Below are 17,675 nucleotides of genomic sequence, written 5' to 3' on the forward strand. Positions count from 1 at the left end.
AGTTTTACCCCGAAGGACCAAAGTCATGGTGCAAACACAGGCAAGCTGAAGCCCTCTGCCAGCCTGCACCCAACCATACACCACTCCTCACTAAAGCCCACGGGAAGGCAGTCCTTCCTATATATAAGCGGCTGACAGATGAGAAGCTCTTGGCCCGCTGCATCCAAGGCAAGACGCAGAATGTGGCAAAATCTCTCAACAGTAGAATCTGGCTGCTTTGCCCAAAGACTAGGTTTGTGTCACGGACTGTTGTCGAGATGGCCACAGCACTTGGAGTGCTATGGTTCAATGAAGGGCACGCAAGCCTTGAACGGGTGTTAGAGGAGCTTGGTGTGCTCCCAGGTCACCAGCTGCTAATGCTCACCGACTCTAAATGAGGTTAGTTTAGTTTAGTTTATAGGGGTTTAACGTCCCAAAGCAACTCAGGCTATGAGAGACGCCGTAGTGAAGGGCTCCGGAAATTTCGACCACCTGGGGTTCTTTAACGTGCACTGACATCGCACAGTACACGGGCCTCAGCCTTTCGAAATGAGAGGCGGATCAAAAGGATGTCTGCCTGCCAGACTGCTGAGGCACAAGCCCATTGACGCAGTATGGCAAAAAGGGCTCGTGTTGAAGACTAGAGTCTCAAGGACCGGAAAGGTCTTACATACAGTGCTGCCCAGTTCTAGTGACGGTGGACATTTGCAGGACAGCCAATTTCTCATCTTGGGAAAGTTCCATGCATAGCCAATTGATTTTCAGTAAATACAAATCTTTCAAACTTTCAATTGCTGTTTTCTCCTTTCGCATTTTTTGGCAATTTTCAAATTTTGTGCACACATTTTTCCACACTTTTATCGGACTTATTTTAACAAAACTTGGCACACTTGTTCTTTAACGTGTACAGCACACCTGTATCTATTTATAATAACAATATACTTATCGTATCATTATGCTAATTGGAGCTAACTTATTAGAAGCATAGAGAATAGAAGCATTGCAAATTAGCAAATTTTTTTTAAATACTGGCTGCTCCCACAAGAAAACTGTGGCTAATTTTCAGTGTTCTACAGTTATTATGGAGTAGAATATGCTGCTTTTCCATGTTCCTTGTGAAAAATTAATATGTAAAAAAAGTGCACAAAAGTCCCTTTGTTTTCCACTTTAAGAGAACACTGAACAAACTCTAGTGAAGCTACAGAAAAACTAAATAGTGTTATGGAAAAGGCAGAAAAAACTCTATAAGCACACAAAATTTCATTGCTCTACAGCACTTATTAAAAAAAAAAGTGTCTTCGAGTAGCATCTCCTCTTAAGGTGGATTAATGGGTCAGATTAGGATAATCCCACGGGATAATTCAACGGAAGATACCGGAACGTTCCAGAACTCATGCATACCATATAAGGGTAATGGAACCAGCTCCAACAGGAGTGCTAGTGTAAAAATCACAAGAACATTAGACACTCATTGTGGACACCATAACAGGCAACCTAAATGCTACCGCATTTTCCTTCAGAATGTGGTTAAGAAGGCCCCTAAACTTTTTCATTAAAAAGTCATGTTACACAGGGTCACCTGAACAGCAACACAGGACATTACTTCTCTGAAAGGCCAACTGCAAGAATAATTTTTGCCTCATAAAAAGACTTTTCTTTAGTAGCATGCCAAGAAACGGTACTAACAACAACCCACGACCAAGGCTCAATCCTGGCAGCGGTAGTCGAATTTCGATGGGGTTAAAGAACCCCAGGTGTTCGAAATTTCCGGATCCCTCCACTACGGCGTCCCCTTGAATCACTTTGGGACATTAAACACGTAAAAAAAAAAAAATTGCATTTCTAATAGTAGTGAGTGCGCCAAGAACCGCTCTCAAAAACCGTCATTTTTCAAACCAAAATTGGAAGAAGGGTAGCCAATACGAAGTGCCAGCAATGAGGTAAAAGAGGCCCACTTGGAAATAGTATTTGAGTGTCATAGTTGTGGTGTTCCGGTGGCTTGCTGCTACTTGTAAAAACTGCAGTGAGCAGGCAAGTGCTACAATTGATAACTGAGTGACACAAACACCGCTAATATGAATTACAGCACTGTGAACAAATGCCCATGAACAAGGACCGCTTTTAGTTTTCTGGCATCGGCTTTCATCTTTTGGTCATGGATGAAAGATGGTGCCGATAGTACAGCTTTTGCGAAAACTGGTTTTTGTCTGGAATAGCCACACCTGAAGCAGATTTTTGATTAAGTGTGACCAAACAAGGCAAGGACCCCACCAGAGTGCCACGTGAGAGAAAACAGATCGCTGTATTCCGCAAAAACTTTGAAAACACATGTGGTGTGTGCATTCTTGGCCAGGGCGCACGTCCATGCCCCGACGGCTACAGAGCGTTTTCAGCATAGTAACTGCGTCTAATATTTCTACATACCTTACCATTGTTAAAGCCCCAAACTTTACGCAATTGAAAATTTTAAACTCCGTGAACTGAAAACAAAGACTCCACAAAATTCTGCAAGAGACATCAAATAATATTTAACAGTACAGTAGTAGACCGATTTTTCGGACTCCAATAATTCGGACTTAGTTGAGGAACCGTCGCGCAGCTGACAGGAACGTGTACATTTTCACGACTGATATTTCGGACTAAGCTAGATGCCAACAATACTGTGGAGATGGGTTTTTCATCCGGAGGTTTGTCATTTTGGCCTACTATAGACACAAGCGGGCATCGCTGTCACAGCCAACCCATTCTCCGCCGCCGTGAAAGGCACCATCTTGGATAAAATGGAATGGTGGGCGCTGAAGGCATTGAGTTAATATACTGACAGAGTGAATTGAAAAGACTGGTTTGGATAAGCTTGGCTATTTGTTCTCCATCATTGCCATTCGCAATAATGGGGCGCTCTCCGTTGCCATCGAGATGGCCTATAAAGAGCTCATGGTCGCATAGAAAATGGTACAGCCGCGGCTTGGACGATGCCATCCGCAGTGCGGGGCAGCAAACGTGGTAAAGGGAGAGAAGGGAGAGTGGATTAGAAGGCGCTTGCTTCCGCTCGCGTCTTCCCGTGGGTTCCCTCTCGGTCTTCGTGAGCGCCGTTGCCCCATGTAAACAGACTGTTCTTGCTCTGAGCAGCGAGTGCATTCGTTTGCGGCTCGACTTGCAGCCGCATCGCACTGTCTGGTATCGTGACATGAGACGGTGCGGACATGACGAAAGCATGACTATAGCTCACGTACGGTCTAATGTTATCGTTTGTAGGCAGAACATGGGAAGCGGCGATTTTCGTGATTTTGGATTCCGCCAACTGCCACTAACAAACAGCACGACCCACCGTATGTGCGAACTGCGTAACGCAGGCACAACTGAAGCAACACGCTAAAAACGCATATTCTGGTTGGCTGGGCACGTGCCCGCTGCCTACGTCATGGAAAATCCGCGTCATCATTGGTCTGTGTGGCATATAGCACCCGCAGGTCCATGCAGCGCTTGGTTTGTGTGCGTGTTTCCTGCCTGGTCCTCGTTTCTTGGCGGTGTTCAAATATGCTAAACGTTCACCAACTCGCCTAGCTTTTGGTCCTACTGAAATTCTATGCGGGAAGGCTAACCAGCGGTGATGTGTTGAGGGAAAGCCAGCTTCTTGATTCGCCCAGTGCTGCCTGAAGTTTGATGTGACAGCTAATTTTTGTACGATATATACATTTTTCTACACATTCACTTCGCAGCTTAATGGCGCTCAGAAATTATCTGAAACAAAGGATAATTTGATCTAACCAAGTTCGATCTAATTCGGTTCGACTTTAGTCCCTGCACCACGCACAGGAGCCTGCCCGCACGTTACCAGCCCAACAAGATGCAGGGACACTGCTAAAACTGAGGCCAGTTGGTTGATCATGGTTGGCTGAAATTGCCCATAACGACTGTGGAAAAATTACCGACCAAGAAAATCTAGCGGAGTATTGTAGCTGGTGCAAACAAAATTGCGGACCATTATTAGAAAAAACTGCAATAGTAGGCAAGAAGAAAGAACACATGTAAAGGGCACTTGTGGAAGCTTTCTTGATAGAAACAGTGGACAAAGGAACGTGTGCAAGTACATCATCTGCCGTGCTAACAAAAAACTAAATAGATGGGGCAGAAGTGCAGATATGGAGTAGTGGACAATATGGAAATGGTCACATAAATGCATGATGGTTTGTTTGGTGATTATGATACCATCTATGCATAAATATCCCCCTTTTGATAAGTGCTAAGCAGTTGCAAGTTTGTGCTTGTGCCATACGTCATTGTGTCCTCTTTTGTTTTTTTTTTAGCATGTACACATTTTTGGAAGAAGAGGGACGCACGTTGTTGTCGCCCCCCGAGACGGCCAGCACGGCGCCTGTGAGGGACCAGCTGATGAGCCAAACGACATCGTCGAAGGTGGCCAACGGACGGGGCTGCCAGTGGTCCTCCCCATTCTGGCAGGTCCAGATGATGACGCGGCAGTCCTGGGAGCAGCTGGCGATGCGGCTGGGCTGCCCCGCTGCAGGGCTCCAGGCCACGTCCCGCACCCAGTCCGAGTGGGCCTCCAGCTGATGGGCCTCCTGCCACTCGCCGTCCCTGGGCACATGCACCACTCTGGAGGATTACTGCACACTACAAGAGCCGAGGCTACTTCGCAATCAACTGCTGCCGCTCTAACAGCAGCCTCGGCACACTTGCCACGGCCACCAGAATTTTCGCCATGCCAGTTTTAAAGGAGTAGAGGCATCAACTTTTAGCTCTCCTTACAATGTTGCTCAGCTCATTAGCCACAGGGATTGTGCCAACAAGTGGCAAATAATTTACAGTTGAATTTTTTTTCTCTCATGCTATTTCGGTTCCTTGGCTTTTGAAGCTGAAACCAAAATGATGCAAGAAAAATTCAATTATAAATTAATTCAGTCGCCGTAGGTGAAATGATTGTCGTGACTCATGTATACCTTTTGTCCAGCGCATCACTCCAAAGAAAAATGCATCCAAATATTTGGTGTCTCTACTCCTTTAACATGCATGTCTCTCAATGTCCCTTACTTTCCAGTCTATAAGTTGCATCCCTCCGTAAATTTCATTTCATTTATTCCTAAAAAGACTACACATAAGTTGCACCGGTGTATAAGACACATCTGTTCATATGATAAGCACTGTAGAAACATGCTGAGGATTGTTTCTTCGGAGAGTGCGATGAATATATACGCCTGCAGTAGTTGCTGCGTGCAGATGATCCTCGGGCTTTGACAAGCTTGCCTGCCTTTTTCGTCCGCTACAATGACTAGAACACTCCTGTGGGTTTGTGCTAGTCCCAGATAACTTTTTTCGCAAATGAACTGTCCCTCCGTTCCCTTTGCCAGCACATATTCAACGGTGCACAACTTGAATTTTGCATCATATCTTTTAGTGCACTAGCACATATTGTGGCCATTCCCCACATTTAGCTGTTGTGCATCTGTTTGTCTGTCTACCTGTCTGAAGCCGATTTTGTGGCAGGCTGTTCACCTGCCAGGAATATATATGTACATACCTAGCAACCTGCCCACCGTGTCAGGCGTCAGCTCATTTGACCATAAAAGGTTGGTCGGGAAAACCAACCTGGGTCGCACCCAAACCCAAGCAGCCCAAGTCCCACTGATGGCCATAGAAGAGCAGTGGCGCACTTTAACTTGATTGCTGCACCACTGCTCCAGGAATGGTAAGAAGACTCCCAGGGATCTATGAATGGAGAGATCGACCAATTCCACACATATGGAAACCCATTATTGCTATCCGAACAGCTGCCATCCCGTTCTGAACATCTGAACCGAAGGGAAAGCCGAACTGCTACCACACCTAATTTGCATTTGGCCTATATGCAAATCGACCGTCATGTTTTCGCCTCGCAGGCAGCGCCATGTTGAGTAAGAACAATGCAAGCAAAGCTATTAGGATGTGACAACGAGATCAAAACTTTTGAGAATATGGCTGGACAGAATTTGTGGGCTTTGTGCTGCCACTGCATCCAGTCCGGCTGTGGCGAGAGAGAATAACGTTAAAAAAAGAGACGGTAGTAGCATAGTGCAATCTGTGTTCCGCTACTGTGATCCGCATAGGAAGGGGAGCTATCTGAGCATGTGCACATGGCTCCAAGGAATGCACACCTGCGCAGAAGTGGATCACGGTAGAGGAATGTGGATTGCGCAGCACTAAATCTCTCTAGTAACTAGATTTTTTTTCTTTTTTAAACACTGATCCGCTTTTCAAACATAGTTATTGGGCACAGCAAAAGATGGCAGGCGGCAGCGTCTCATTTTATTATTTAACTGATACTTAGAGCATCATATTGGCAATACAGTGGGGGTTACAAAGGAAAAAGTATAGTGCACACATCAAAAGGCAATACACAAATACACATCAATTATAGCTGCGTTTGGGCGAGTTGGTTTTTCATGCTGAACGTAAAAGCGCAAGAAACAAGGACATAGAATAAGACAGACAACACAAGCGCTATCGTGTTGTCTGTCTTATTCTACGTCCTTGTTTCTTGCGTTTTTATGTTCAGCAAATACACATCACAGTCAACTACACGGAAAACTATTGGCTCTGAGAAGAAGAAATTCCAGGTTAGGCAAACAGAGGTGACATGAACGCTTTTCCATCACTATCGCACTATGATGGTACAGAAGGCATAAAAAACAAGCAAATAAACACTACCACAAAGTGGGAACACACACGTTGAAAGCAAGAAAAGAGGGAGTGCCATCATCGCTTCTACTTGCAACCAAGAGACTTTGCTTCCGGTGAAAAGAAGCCGATGAGAGCATGCTCGTAGGTCGCTGTCTTGTGCAGAAACAGAAGGAAAAGTATGACATTACAGCACTGTCAACTCCTTTAGTGATGGATGAAACGACTACGACAGCTGAGGGCAAACATTTGCACTGTCAGATTGTTTTCAGCAAGATGAGCAACTAAATGCTGCAGTTCAGCACTTGTACTCACACACTTTTTCCTCATAATCCACACAAGAGGGCACATAATGAGGTGAAAAGATATATTTTTCACATGAGATACCAGTTCAGAAGTGATAAATGTCATGAAATAGCTTTAAATGAAGCTTGGCTCTGCAGTGTTCTGAGGTATCCCAGCCTAATATATATGTTTAGAAAGTGTAACACTGAGAAATCTAGCTTTAGCTGATTTTACAAAAGCGTAACAAGCAGCTCTGCTTTGTACATTATCTAGCTTATCTTTATGGAGCACAGTGGAAGGATTCAACACCCTGCAGGAGTATTCTAAAACTGAACATTCCAGCACGATAGCGTTAAGGTTCCCATTCTGCAGAAAATGCGGCATCGTCAGTGTTGTGAGTGGAAAATCCAAATGTACTGCCTGCCCACCGGATTGTGAGCAAACTGCCCACTGTGGCAGTTAAATTAATGATTAGTCGTGAGAGATTGCTTGGGGAGAACAACCTGGGTCTCACAAGCCCCGCCGGTGGCTGTGTTCGAAACAGCGACCTGCCGGGGCAGTGGCGCATCGCTTAAATCTCTACTGCTATCGCATTGTACTTTTAAGGGTTGGTTAAACATAATGCGACGGTGAAAGAAAGAAGAGCGTCCGCATCTGCAAAGTGATATGCAAATAGGACCCCAGGCCGCTGAAGGGACCCATCGACACTATTGCGTCATACCATTAAGGCGGAGATTTAAGGGTAAAGTGGAGCTCTAAGGATTTAGAGGTTATGGCAACACTGAAGTCTGCATATCGATGACAACATAAAGATGAAGTCAGGCCAAATCCTAAATATTTATATCATGAAACTGCCTGCATAATATGCACTGATCTGTGAACATTTTCATACATGAGGTGATGTTCTCCAAAGAATCATTTAAGCACAATGAGAAAAGCAGAGGTGCGTAAAGGAATACGTTTAGCATCGCATGCCATTCTGAATGGCTCAGATTGCCGCAGCCCTCACAGTACAGCAAAACTACTTGTGAGATAGAGTATAAGCATGTCTCAGTTTTGGAACATTGGCGTTTCCCATACACTAAAATGTAAATATTACGGTTGCAAAAAACATCATGCAAAAAAAAAAATCAAAGAAGGGTGCATTTTGAAGGGAAATAAAAAAATTCTGTTTCATATGTTACAATTTCAGAACACTGGTTAGTGAAAGGTTCTAAATCTAGACCAAAACAATTTTCCAGGCTCCGGAGCCCGGTTTTAAAGACCTGGCCCACATTTTGCATAACCCAATCACAACAAACACAGGGTTGGTCTACAAACTGCATGGCACGTCTTCCAGTTTTTGCAAGGTTCGAAACCCTCTCCTTAAAACACACAGTACAAAAAGAACTTCAAAATTTCTTTGAAAAAAATGGCATTCAGAAAACAGGCCCTCGAAATGATTGGCCCTCTAGGTTTACGTGCCACGCCCCAAACTTACACAGTATTACTCAAACTCTCTCGCTTACAAAGTAAAAAGAGAAAAACACGAAAATACATCAAAACAGTCTCGCGTGTCGCCGGCTTCCTGAAAACTCGTGACCCTGGCAGCTCCCAGCATTAGGGCAACTATTGATCTCCACCGAGCCGCTACCACCGCGAGTAACAATTGGGAGCGTTGAACCCTGTTCTTAACTACTAGTCCTCGTGACGACTGTTGACAGGTGTCCCCCGAAATCCGGAAAGTGGTGCCAATCATGCTGTTGCTGCCTTTGAATGTGTGGCGGCATCCCTTTTGTCCAGCTGCATTTCGTTCAGCCAGGCCGCTTGCCGAGCACGTTGGCATACAGCGTCCTCGGGCATTGGAGCCGTTGCGGCATCTGCTAGACGTGTCTGTACGTTAGACTTAATTGCTCCCAGTACAGAGTGAGCCCTGAACCTTTCTCCAGTGGTGCTGACCCTTCAAACCTAGATGGCCTTTGCTAGGATGAGGGTGTTGGCCAGCGTATGGTGGCTTCGAAGGAGTCATCGCTCGTGTATCCACGTGCAGCCGCATCGTTCCTGCAAGACAGGGACCTCGGGGAGTTCAGGGAAAACGTGCCCCGTCCTTCCCCCTAACTCTGTCGTGGCCTTCGCTGGTCAACGTCCACCTGCCTCGCTTTGTGCGCTCCCTGCCGACACACACGATGGGGGCCGGCGAGGAAACCGCCACTTTGAGGCACCGGCACAGCGACAAAAGGATGGATGGTCCTAACAAAGCCGCGGGCATCCACCGATCCCTTACGTCTCGGCAGACATTCCACTGCTCCACTGCCCACAACAAAACACTTGCTCAGTGTACCCCAAGCAATACGCAGTGCTGCAAGCTTGAGTGAAACACCAATGTTTAACATACTTTAAAAGAGTTAGATTTAGATAACATACTCTTAGGCAATCCTTGGTGGATTGTTTGAATGCATTCGTGTTGCTGCTGATTCTGTTGTAGCCCAGAATGACGCAATAGTGTTGATATGTGAAATTGGCCATTTTCTACTTTATAGGCATAGATCGCGAGGAGTCCTCATACCAAGCCTGGTGCAGTGGTCAAGCGATGCATCACTGCCCCAGCAGGTGGCTGTTTCAAAGGCAGTCACTGGTGGGGCTTGTGAGACCCAGCTTGCTTTTCCCGAGCAACCTGTCACGGCCCATCATTAACTGAACTGCCACCTGTTAAAATGGCAGCTGTACAACCAAAAAGGGAATTCAACACAATATCGCTTGCCCTGTGTTTTTCGTGCTGTTATTTTTGAATATGTATCGAAAAGGGAAGCCATGGCCTACTCCAAGGTGGCTGCCGATGGCAACATTCCCTCGACTGAAGCGCCTTGCAGTGACAACTCTTCCTACACAGTGTTGCAAAGGCAGTGAGCAAATGGCAGGGATGGTGACAGGGCCAGCGATGCAGGGCTGTTCCAAATATTATGAAGATGCCAAGACTCACTGCAGGCGCCAGATCTTGACCAAGTTGTCACAGCCACCTGTGGCAAACTGGTGCACTCCTGTCCACATGCCGGGCTCGCCCGACTGGCCAGCACTCTGTGCTGGGGCCCAGCTCACCGCATTGCAGCCAATCTGCACAGCAGATAACAAGCACTCATCTGCATGCATGTGTAAAGGCTGGCCTCTTTTTGTCTGCCACCCTTCTGCATAGACTAAAAGAAGAAGAAATAAGGAAAACGCCCCTTGTAGGAAGAGGAAGCAGTCAATGCTGCTTGGAGTGGAGAAAGAAAAGGCACTCGGGATTCGGCCACGACGCGAGGAAGGCCACTTCTCTAGTTCTTTAAAGACACTGCATTCAATACACGTTGTCTAGTTTAACCTAAAAGGTAGAGATGACAGTCAACTGATCCGATCCGGCTAGCTTTGACACACGGCTGGTCAGCCCACAATTTTTGTGGTAGTAGCAAACAAATTACAGTAATGCCTCAATAATTCCAACTCGGTTAATTTGAAATTCCAGTTAATTCAAAGAATTGCTGTGGTCTCATAACTTTCATGTAAATACGACCAGATAATTCAAGGTGGCGGCCTTCACCGTTCAGTGAGCTCTGGTCTGGGGAGCTATGCGGGAATACCCGATCCAGGTTTCGCCACAAACTGGTGAAGTAACTGCTCCTCGGAGCCACAAGATGGTGCGGCAGAGTGATGCTGATGCCTCATATGCAAAGTGGCCCAGCCCCAGTACAAAAACCATATGGTACGGCTCAGGGACCGAAGAAGAGCGCTCCTGCAGAGGAGGTAACGCGTTTCACTGCAACGCAGCTGGGCATAACGGTTTCAAAGTGACATGCTCTTGAAATTCATCAAGGCACGGCCAGACTGCAGGCAGAGATGCACGCGCCCGTCGTTCCTCTCCACCCCAGCCGTGGTGTCTAGCAGAAGTGCTGGCATTGAAGCACCTCCAATAGTTACTAGTGTCAGTGCGCGTCCCGTGAAGACCATTCATGCTACACATCTGCAATGGGATGACTGCACGCTTTGCTGGCCTGCGCCGTTTCTTTCAGCGGTGTGCTGTAGATAGAGGATTAGATTACTGGCATAGGTTATGACCAACCGAGATTGGAGAGATGACATATGTGCAGAGACAACCTATTGCGGGGTATAAGGCAGTTTTGGACGAGTGGCGAGTAGTACGCGCCCGAGGTTATCCAGGTGCACGGAGGAGGAATCTACAAGCCCCCCGGCTCTTTAGAACTCTATCTAGAGGGTCAGAAGATCCTAGAGAGCAACAAGACCAGGATTCTGGGTTTCGGGGTCCATAGCAACCTCAAAGTGTCCCACACCATCCAAACCCTGAAGTCCACAACGAACCAGATCTCAAGGATGATCAAAAGAATAAAAAGAAGCCGTAAGGGCATGCGAGAAGATGACACGCTCTGCCTTGTCCAGGCCCTGGTGATCAGCAGAGTGACGTACTGCGTGCCGTGCCATCACCACTCGCTAAATACATGAGAATAAGAACAAGTCGTGTCCATTATTAGAGGAGAGTACAAAACGGCGCTGGGGGCCTCCCCGTCACCATGTCGAACGAGAAGTTAATGGCTCTTGGGATCCACAACACCTTCACCGAGCGGTCAGACGTGGTTCTGGCTTCGCAAAAGGCCAGACTGCACAACATGGTGGCGGGCAGAGCAATCCTTCACTGGATCTGCACGGTCACGAAGCTCCACGCTCTCTGACGGTTGCTCCCATCGGTGGTCAGAAGCAGGATTAAGGCAAGCCCAATCCCAAACCACGTGAACCACGATCTCCACGGAGGTCAGCGCAAGGCTCACGTTGGCTAACAGCGGCGACAATTCAAGGGCGACCTGCGCATAACGTTGGTGGACATGGCGGCGTACCCCGAAGGGGGTCTCTTTGCGGTAGCTGTGTCGGCGGAAGAAACAGCTCATTGACCGTTGTGGCCTTCGTCAGGGCAGAGAGCCCAGCTGCGGTTGAAACCTTAGCCATGTTTGACATCAAGCACCACGACAGGGTGGACTGGAAAATTCATGTTGTCACTGACTCACAACAGGCCTGCCAGAACTTTACTAACAAGTGACCACCGCTGCTGATGGCTCAGATCCTGGGCCCGAACCTGGAAGAACACCATCAAATCACGTGGACACCGGGCCACACTGGACTGGAGGGGAGCGAAAGAGCAAACACCTCAGCTCGAGCATTAACCAAATGAGCGGGGCAAAACAAATCGTCCGATCAATCCCCACCCTTTACCTTCGTGCCCTGCCATTCAATTACTGCGAACACCTCGAGATCCAGCGGTTTAACCGCAGGATTTACCTCCCTCTCACAAAAAGCTCGGCACTGAGGACCACTGTAGCTCTCAGCCCCCTGTGCGCGGACACACTTCCCACACTCTTCCACATCTCATGGAGTGTGGGTGCAAACACCAACACTTGAAGATGCCTAGCACATCATTTGAGCGGTGGGAGGTACAGCTGTTCGGCGATACCGTGGCACAACAAGAAGCGCTTGTCCAGCAAGCTCGTTGAGCAGCCATGGCCAGTGGAGTCCTAGAATGAGGAAGCCACCCGCTCAACCACTTGTACGAGATCTATAATCTCGTTGGTTCACATACATGTTCCTCCTCCTACTCGTCCTCCTCCCGCTCCTGGTAGATGCGTGGGACTCCATCAGCCATGGGCAGTATCGAAGACACATGTACCTTTGACACTATTTTTCCATACATTTTTAGTAATAGTACTGCTTGCCAGAAATGGCAGTATCAGAGCATTGGTACCGAAAAAACATCTTTAGAGTGTCGTGTACTTTAACGATACTCGATAGATAAAAAAAGAAATGTGCTGCAGTTCTGAGGCTGCTGACAGACTTTGAGCCGGCAATGCTTGCTCAGGTGGTACAGTAAAACCTTGTTGACAAGTTTCTGGTTCATGTGCTCATTACACCTCTTTTCGAGCTAATTGGTGCATACTTGAATTAGAGAAAAGCTAGCAGCAAACCATGCACACCACAAGAAAACGAGACACAAGCGCTTGCGTCTTATCTTCTTGTCGTGTGCATGGTTTGGCGCTAGTTTTTCTCTAATTCATGTGCTCAATATCGCGGACATTAAAAATGTCCCATAGAGTTACACCAGATTTCTCCTGGTTAATATGTTCCCGGATAACACCATCTGCCAGCTACCAAGTTTAAAATTTTGACAAACTGTGGCCGTATAATAAAATAAGTTCATTGACCAACTGCACATGCGCAAACATGCAAGTGGGCCGAAAATGAGGGCACGCTATATGAAGAGCTGAAATGCAGCGGCAGCCACCTGCCACATTGGTTTCTCTGCACTGCCTTGGTGCAAAAAGGCGAAGTACTACTACCACCACCACCACCACCACCACCACCACCGACAACAACAAAAATAAAAACGGCGCGCTAGCATTTGAGACAGCCGTTTTTGCAGGAATGCGACATGAAAAGGAGAAACGTGGAGAGTTCTTCGTGGTGCATAATGGCAAGGGCGAAGCATCTATGAACTACAGTGATGTGCTTACATACGAACAGGCAGTTAGCCGCTGCAGTGGCTTCCCCGCAGTACTTACGTGAAAATGGGGCGAAGCATCCGAAAACGACGAAGAGATTTTGGTCGTTGACGGACCGGATGCGTTATGAAGTACCTTCCGCGCTTAAGGCAGCGCAAACATGTACTGAACTCTGCGAGCACTAGAAAAGGATCTGTTGTAATCTTGTGCCAAGAAATGCTGACATTTTTATAAAGTGAAATTGTCAATAAAAGTCTTTGTACCTCCTTCAACATTTGTATTTTTAAAAATTAGGTGGTTTGAATCATGCGTATTCCCGGATAATACGTTTTTTCCCGGAATTTTTTGAAAACATATCAAAGAGGTATTACTGTATAGTACACACACAAAAGAAAAGGGGAAGGATGGCATACGATTAGAAGGAGACAATGCCAGTGCTGTTGGCACTGCCAATTTTCATTATTCCTATATTTATTGTTTGGCAGATAGACGATGCATACCTTGCGTTTCTGCACACTCGGTGACAGAAGGAATGAGGAGACAGGCTCACTGTTGTGGTAAAAACAACACCCTTTTGCCTCTACTTCAAGTCGCAGTGGTTGCCAAGAGAATGGACGGCTTTCGCCCTTATGCTCAAGTGCTTGCGGAACAGCTGTTCACTTTGTCAGCCCTACAAAAGCCATACACTCGTCCACACATATGTGGGTCAATGGGGTCATTAGTGCCGACAGTGACAAATGCATCAGATGACACATTCCTTTCTCCAGAAGAAGCAAGCGCTACAACAAGCCATAGTTTGCAAGAGGTGTCCGTGAAAACTGAGTTTCTTATATACTGCCAGGATCCGTGAATCGACGTGACTACATGGTTCCCTCTTAGCCATAGATGGAAGGCACCTTCATAAAAACTTGAGGAGACACATATGCTCTGCCTTGAGGGTGCAATGTGTATGGGTCTCTTCAGCAGCTTGGGGTTCTCATTGCAGACACGATATTGTTCTAGAACAATATAAGACATCCTATAAATGCTATAAAGAAAGCAGGACCTTGAGACCTCCAAGCGATTTGACGAGCTTAAAGGAGTATAGACACCTAATTTTGGTGGCATGTTTTCTTCTCTATAATGATACGGAAGAATATCACATGAATCACCACGTGATATTCGCCTACGACCGCTAAATAATTTATAATCGAATTTTTTCTGTCATGTTGTTTTGGTTTCGATTTCAACAGCCAAATGATGGCTGTGACGTCAAAGAGTGCTTTTGTGCCACGTCAGGCATGGAAGAACATCCATAAAATCGTCGCTTCATCGTTTTAATTTACTGCAGTGCTGAAGCCAGCCTTCCTCAAGAGCCGGAATGACAACGTATGAGGAAGCAGCGATTATATTGCAGTTTTTTTTATGTCTCACCTGACCTTTAAGTACACGTTGACCATCACAGTCCTCATACGGCTGTTGAAACCGAAACGGCACGAAAAAGAAATGAGATTATAAATTATTTAGCGGTTGCAGGAGAACATCACGTGGCAATCCATGCATAATAATGCCTTACGCATCATTACAAACAAGAAAAAAAGGCGCACCCAGAATTTAGGTGTCTGTACTCCTTTAAGGTTGGAAGTGAAAATGCCTAACCTCTTTCACATAACGCCTTAAATTCAAGTTACACACTCGTAACTTTCCTGCATGTTTTTTTAACCTCGCATAAAAAATGCGCCCCTGATCTTCAGGGCAGTGTTCGCTTTATCTCACTGCAATTTGCTAGCACCATCAACTGTCACAAAATCCTCAAATCACACCATGATACAGCAAACACTTTTTCAAGTGAATGATGCTAAAATCCGTGTGCTTTTGTTGATGATGGATGGACAGACGAACCAGCAGCAGTTTTTTGCAGGTGGACACCACCCCCACATACCTGAAAGTGCGACTGAGGTGTTCACTGACACAGGGAGCCATCTATGTGGCTTTTCTTTCTTCAAAGTCAATAGAGTCTACAACCTTGTCAATGGCAGCCAACCCATAAAACGCCTGCAGCCTATTGGTGCAGTGCCGTGTTTTTCCCAAAACGTCAACAAAAACACAAGAAGCCCACACCTCCACCAGCCACATTGCTCAAAGCACGAATGAGCTGTACACCTGGTCCCAGGGGGCCAGTTATGCATGTTTCCTTTCCTTTCGTGACTTTTGCACACAGATGGAAGTTGATGGAGATGTGCAATGCAGAGCACGGGAGTGCTGCAGTTTAACACGAGGCATGATCGGCTGCGCCGATAGCATAGTGCTCTCATGCAGTGGCCAGCAAAGCCGCTTTGTTTGCGCTGCCGTGGATTTGAAACCCAGTCTTGGCAATTTTTATTTTATTTCTGCAGGTATCTTAGAGGCTGCAGACAGACATCGGCTTTTTTTTCAGGATTGCTAGTGAAGTACTGCTTTCGAACTAAAAATCTACAGAAACTTGTTTTCCCCGCGTATTGAACCCTACCCCAAGTTCATGTCAATTTTTCTGGAAAAGCAAGTGGGTTCATTACGCGAGTCAATACGACACCTCGAACCAAAGTTTTGCTCTGTGTGTCATATAGTGCAAATTTTTGCCCCTAGAAAGCAAGAAAAAAAAAAAGGTGAACAATACACTTGGGGCTTGGCACTCACGGTGTGGGCATTGGCGATCTTCTTAGCAATCCAGACACCATCGCCACGGCTGGACAGCACCGAGACAGCGCCGTCTGAACTCGCACAGGCCAGGACCAAACCAAACTCGTGCGGCGCCCAGCAAATAGAGTTCACTGCAGAGCACAGATGACAAAATATATGCACCTCTAGTGTATGCTCTCGCTTCCTTACTCTCAGGGCATGCTGCCAAAGCACAGGATCGAAGACGAGAGTCTGTGCAGAGGAAAACTCAACCCAATTTTTGCTGGCCATGTTGGTGTTTGTCTGGCAACAAAACACTTAATTATTGCAGAGAAAATTAAAAAATTTTCCCACTGCTTGATTGAAACTCATACAACATCTACATTGATAAAAATTGGCCCCAATTTACCTGGTTAAGCTAAATGCAACTTACCGTATTTACTCGAATGTAATGCAAGGGGCAACTTTACATGCTGCCCAGTGGCAACCACAAATAAAAACCACGCTTGTAATGTGAGACCAACTGAGGCAAAAAAAAAAGTATCTACATTTTGTGGCCAACACCCTCCCTCTTTTCGAATGCATTCATTGTTTCTGGTTCTTGGAGGCAGAGTTCTCAAATTGAGTCCTTTTCACTGTCGATCTCTCGGACAGTGTCATCCTCAGTGTTGTCGTAGTCGTTCAATGTGGAGCATTTCTTGAATACAATGTGGAGCATTTCTTGAATACCTAATGACCACATCATGAGGCAGGCTGTACCAAGTGGGAGTCAACCACTCAGCGATCTGCAATGCACATGGTCGCTTGATTCTTCCCGGATACAATCAGTGTACAGTTTCCGCACCCTGTCACTAAATGGTACATTTATGCAGATGACCCGTGGCTGCAGAACAGATGTCATCCCCCAAGATTAACAAAAAGGTCAGTTTTTATGTCCTCCAACTTCTTCACCTCAGGATTCCAGTGTCCACAAAACAAATCCAACACCAGGAGTGACACAGAGTGAAGAAAATGAGCGTCATATTGAGCCCATGTTGCCATTGTGTCGACTGCAGCAAGCAGTAACAGTCGAAACAACCACACCGTGTATGCCGCCACGACATGAAAGGCACGGGATCCCAACGAACGCAAAGAGCGACGTTTTGACTGGTTTGACTTTGGATAGATGGTGATTTGACTTACATGGTACTTACGCTGCCAACATAATATTGCAAAACTGCATAAACTGAAACCGAGTTGCGAATTCTTCAAAAAAGCTGCACCATGTCACTGATTTAGGGCAACCAAACCAAAGTATTTGATTTAAACGCTAGGGTCGAGTTTTAACAGACAAAAATGGGGGGAAAAAAAAACAAACTAGTGTTACATTTGAGTAAATACAGTAGGTGAACTAGCACATGTGCCCTTGTTCAGGGGCGATCAGTTGGATTGATGCAGAGGCATTTGCTTCAGCATCTGATCAATCAGGAGCTTTTATTTTGCACAAGCAAAAAAGGTGGTGGGAGAAAAAGCTGCCCTGTTTACAGCTTGATGAGGGCTGTACACGCAGGCAGTGTCTTGCAAACGGTAAGCAGCCTCTTGGTAAAGCCT

At 46.4% G+C, this 17,675-nt stretch overlaps 1 protein-coding gene across 3 annotated transcripts in view; it reads right to left on the bottom strand.

Moving 5' to 3' along the window:
- LOC144106644 (uncharacterized) overlaps positions 1–17,675 on the bottom strand; it is an 87,678-nt gene that overhangs the window by 17,926 nt on the left and 52,077 nt on the right. For all 3 annotated transcript variants that reach the window (XM_077639487.1, XM_077639485.1, XM_077639486.1), the window contains 3 exons: positions 16,104–16,237; positions 9,896–10,026; positions 4,320–4,575 (listed from right to left, as the gene is read on the bottom strand). In XM_077639487.1, coding sequence (XP_077495613.1) covers positions 4,320–4,575; positions 9,896–10,026; positions 16,104–16,237 — 521 coding nt within the window. The remainder of the gene's footprint in view (positions 1–4,319; positions 4,576–9,895; positions 10,027–16,103; positions 16,238–17,675) is intronic.

Source organism: Amblyomma americanum, chromosome 10 (assembly GCF_052857255.1).
Source record: "Amblyomma americanum isolate KBUSLIRL-KWMA chromosome 10, ASM5285725v1, whole genome shotgun sequence".
NCBI classification, from domain to species: domain Eukaryota; kingdom Metazoa; phylum Arthropoda; class Arachnida; order Ixodida; family Ixodidae; genus Amblyomma; species Amblyomma americanum.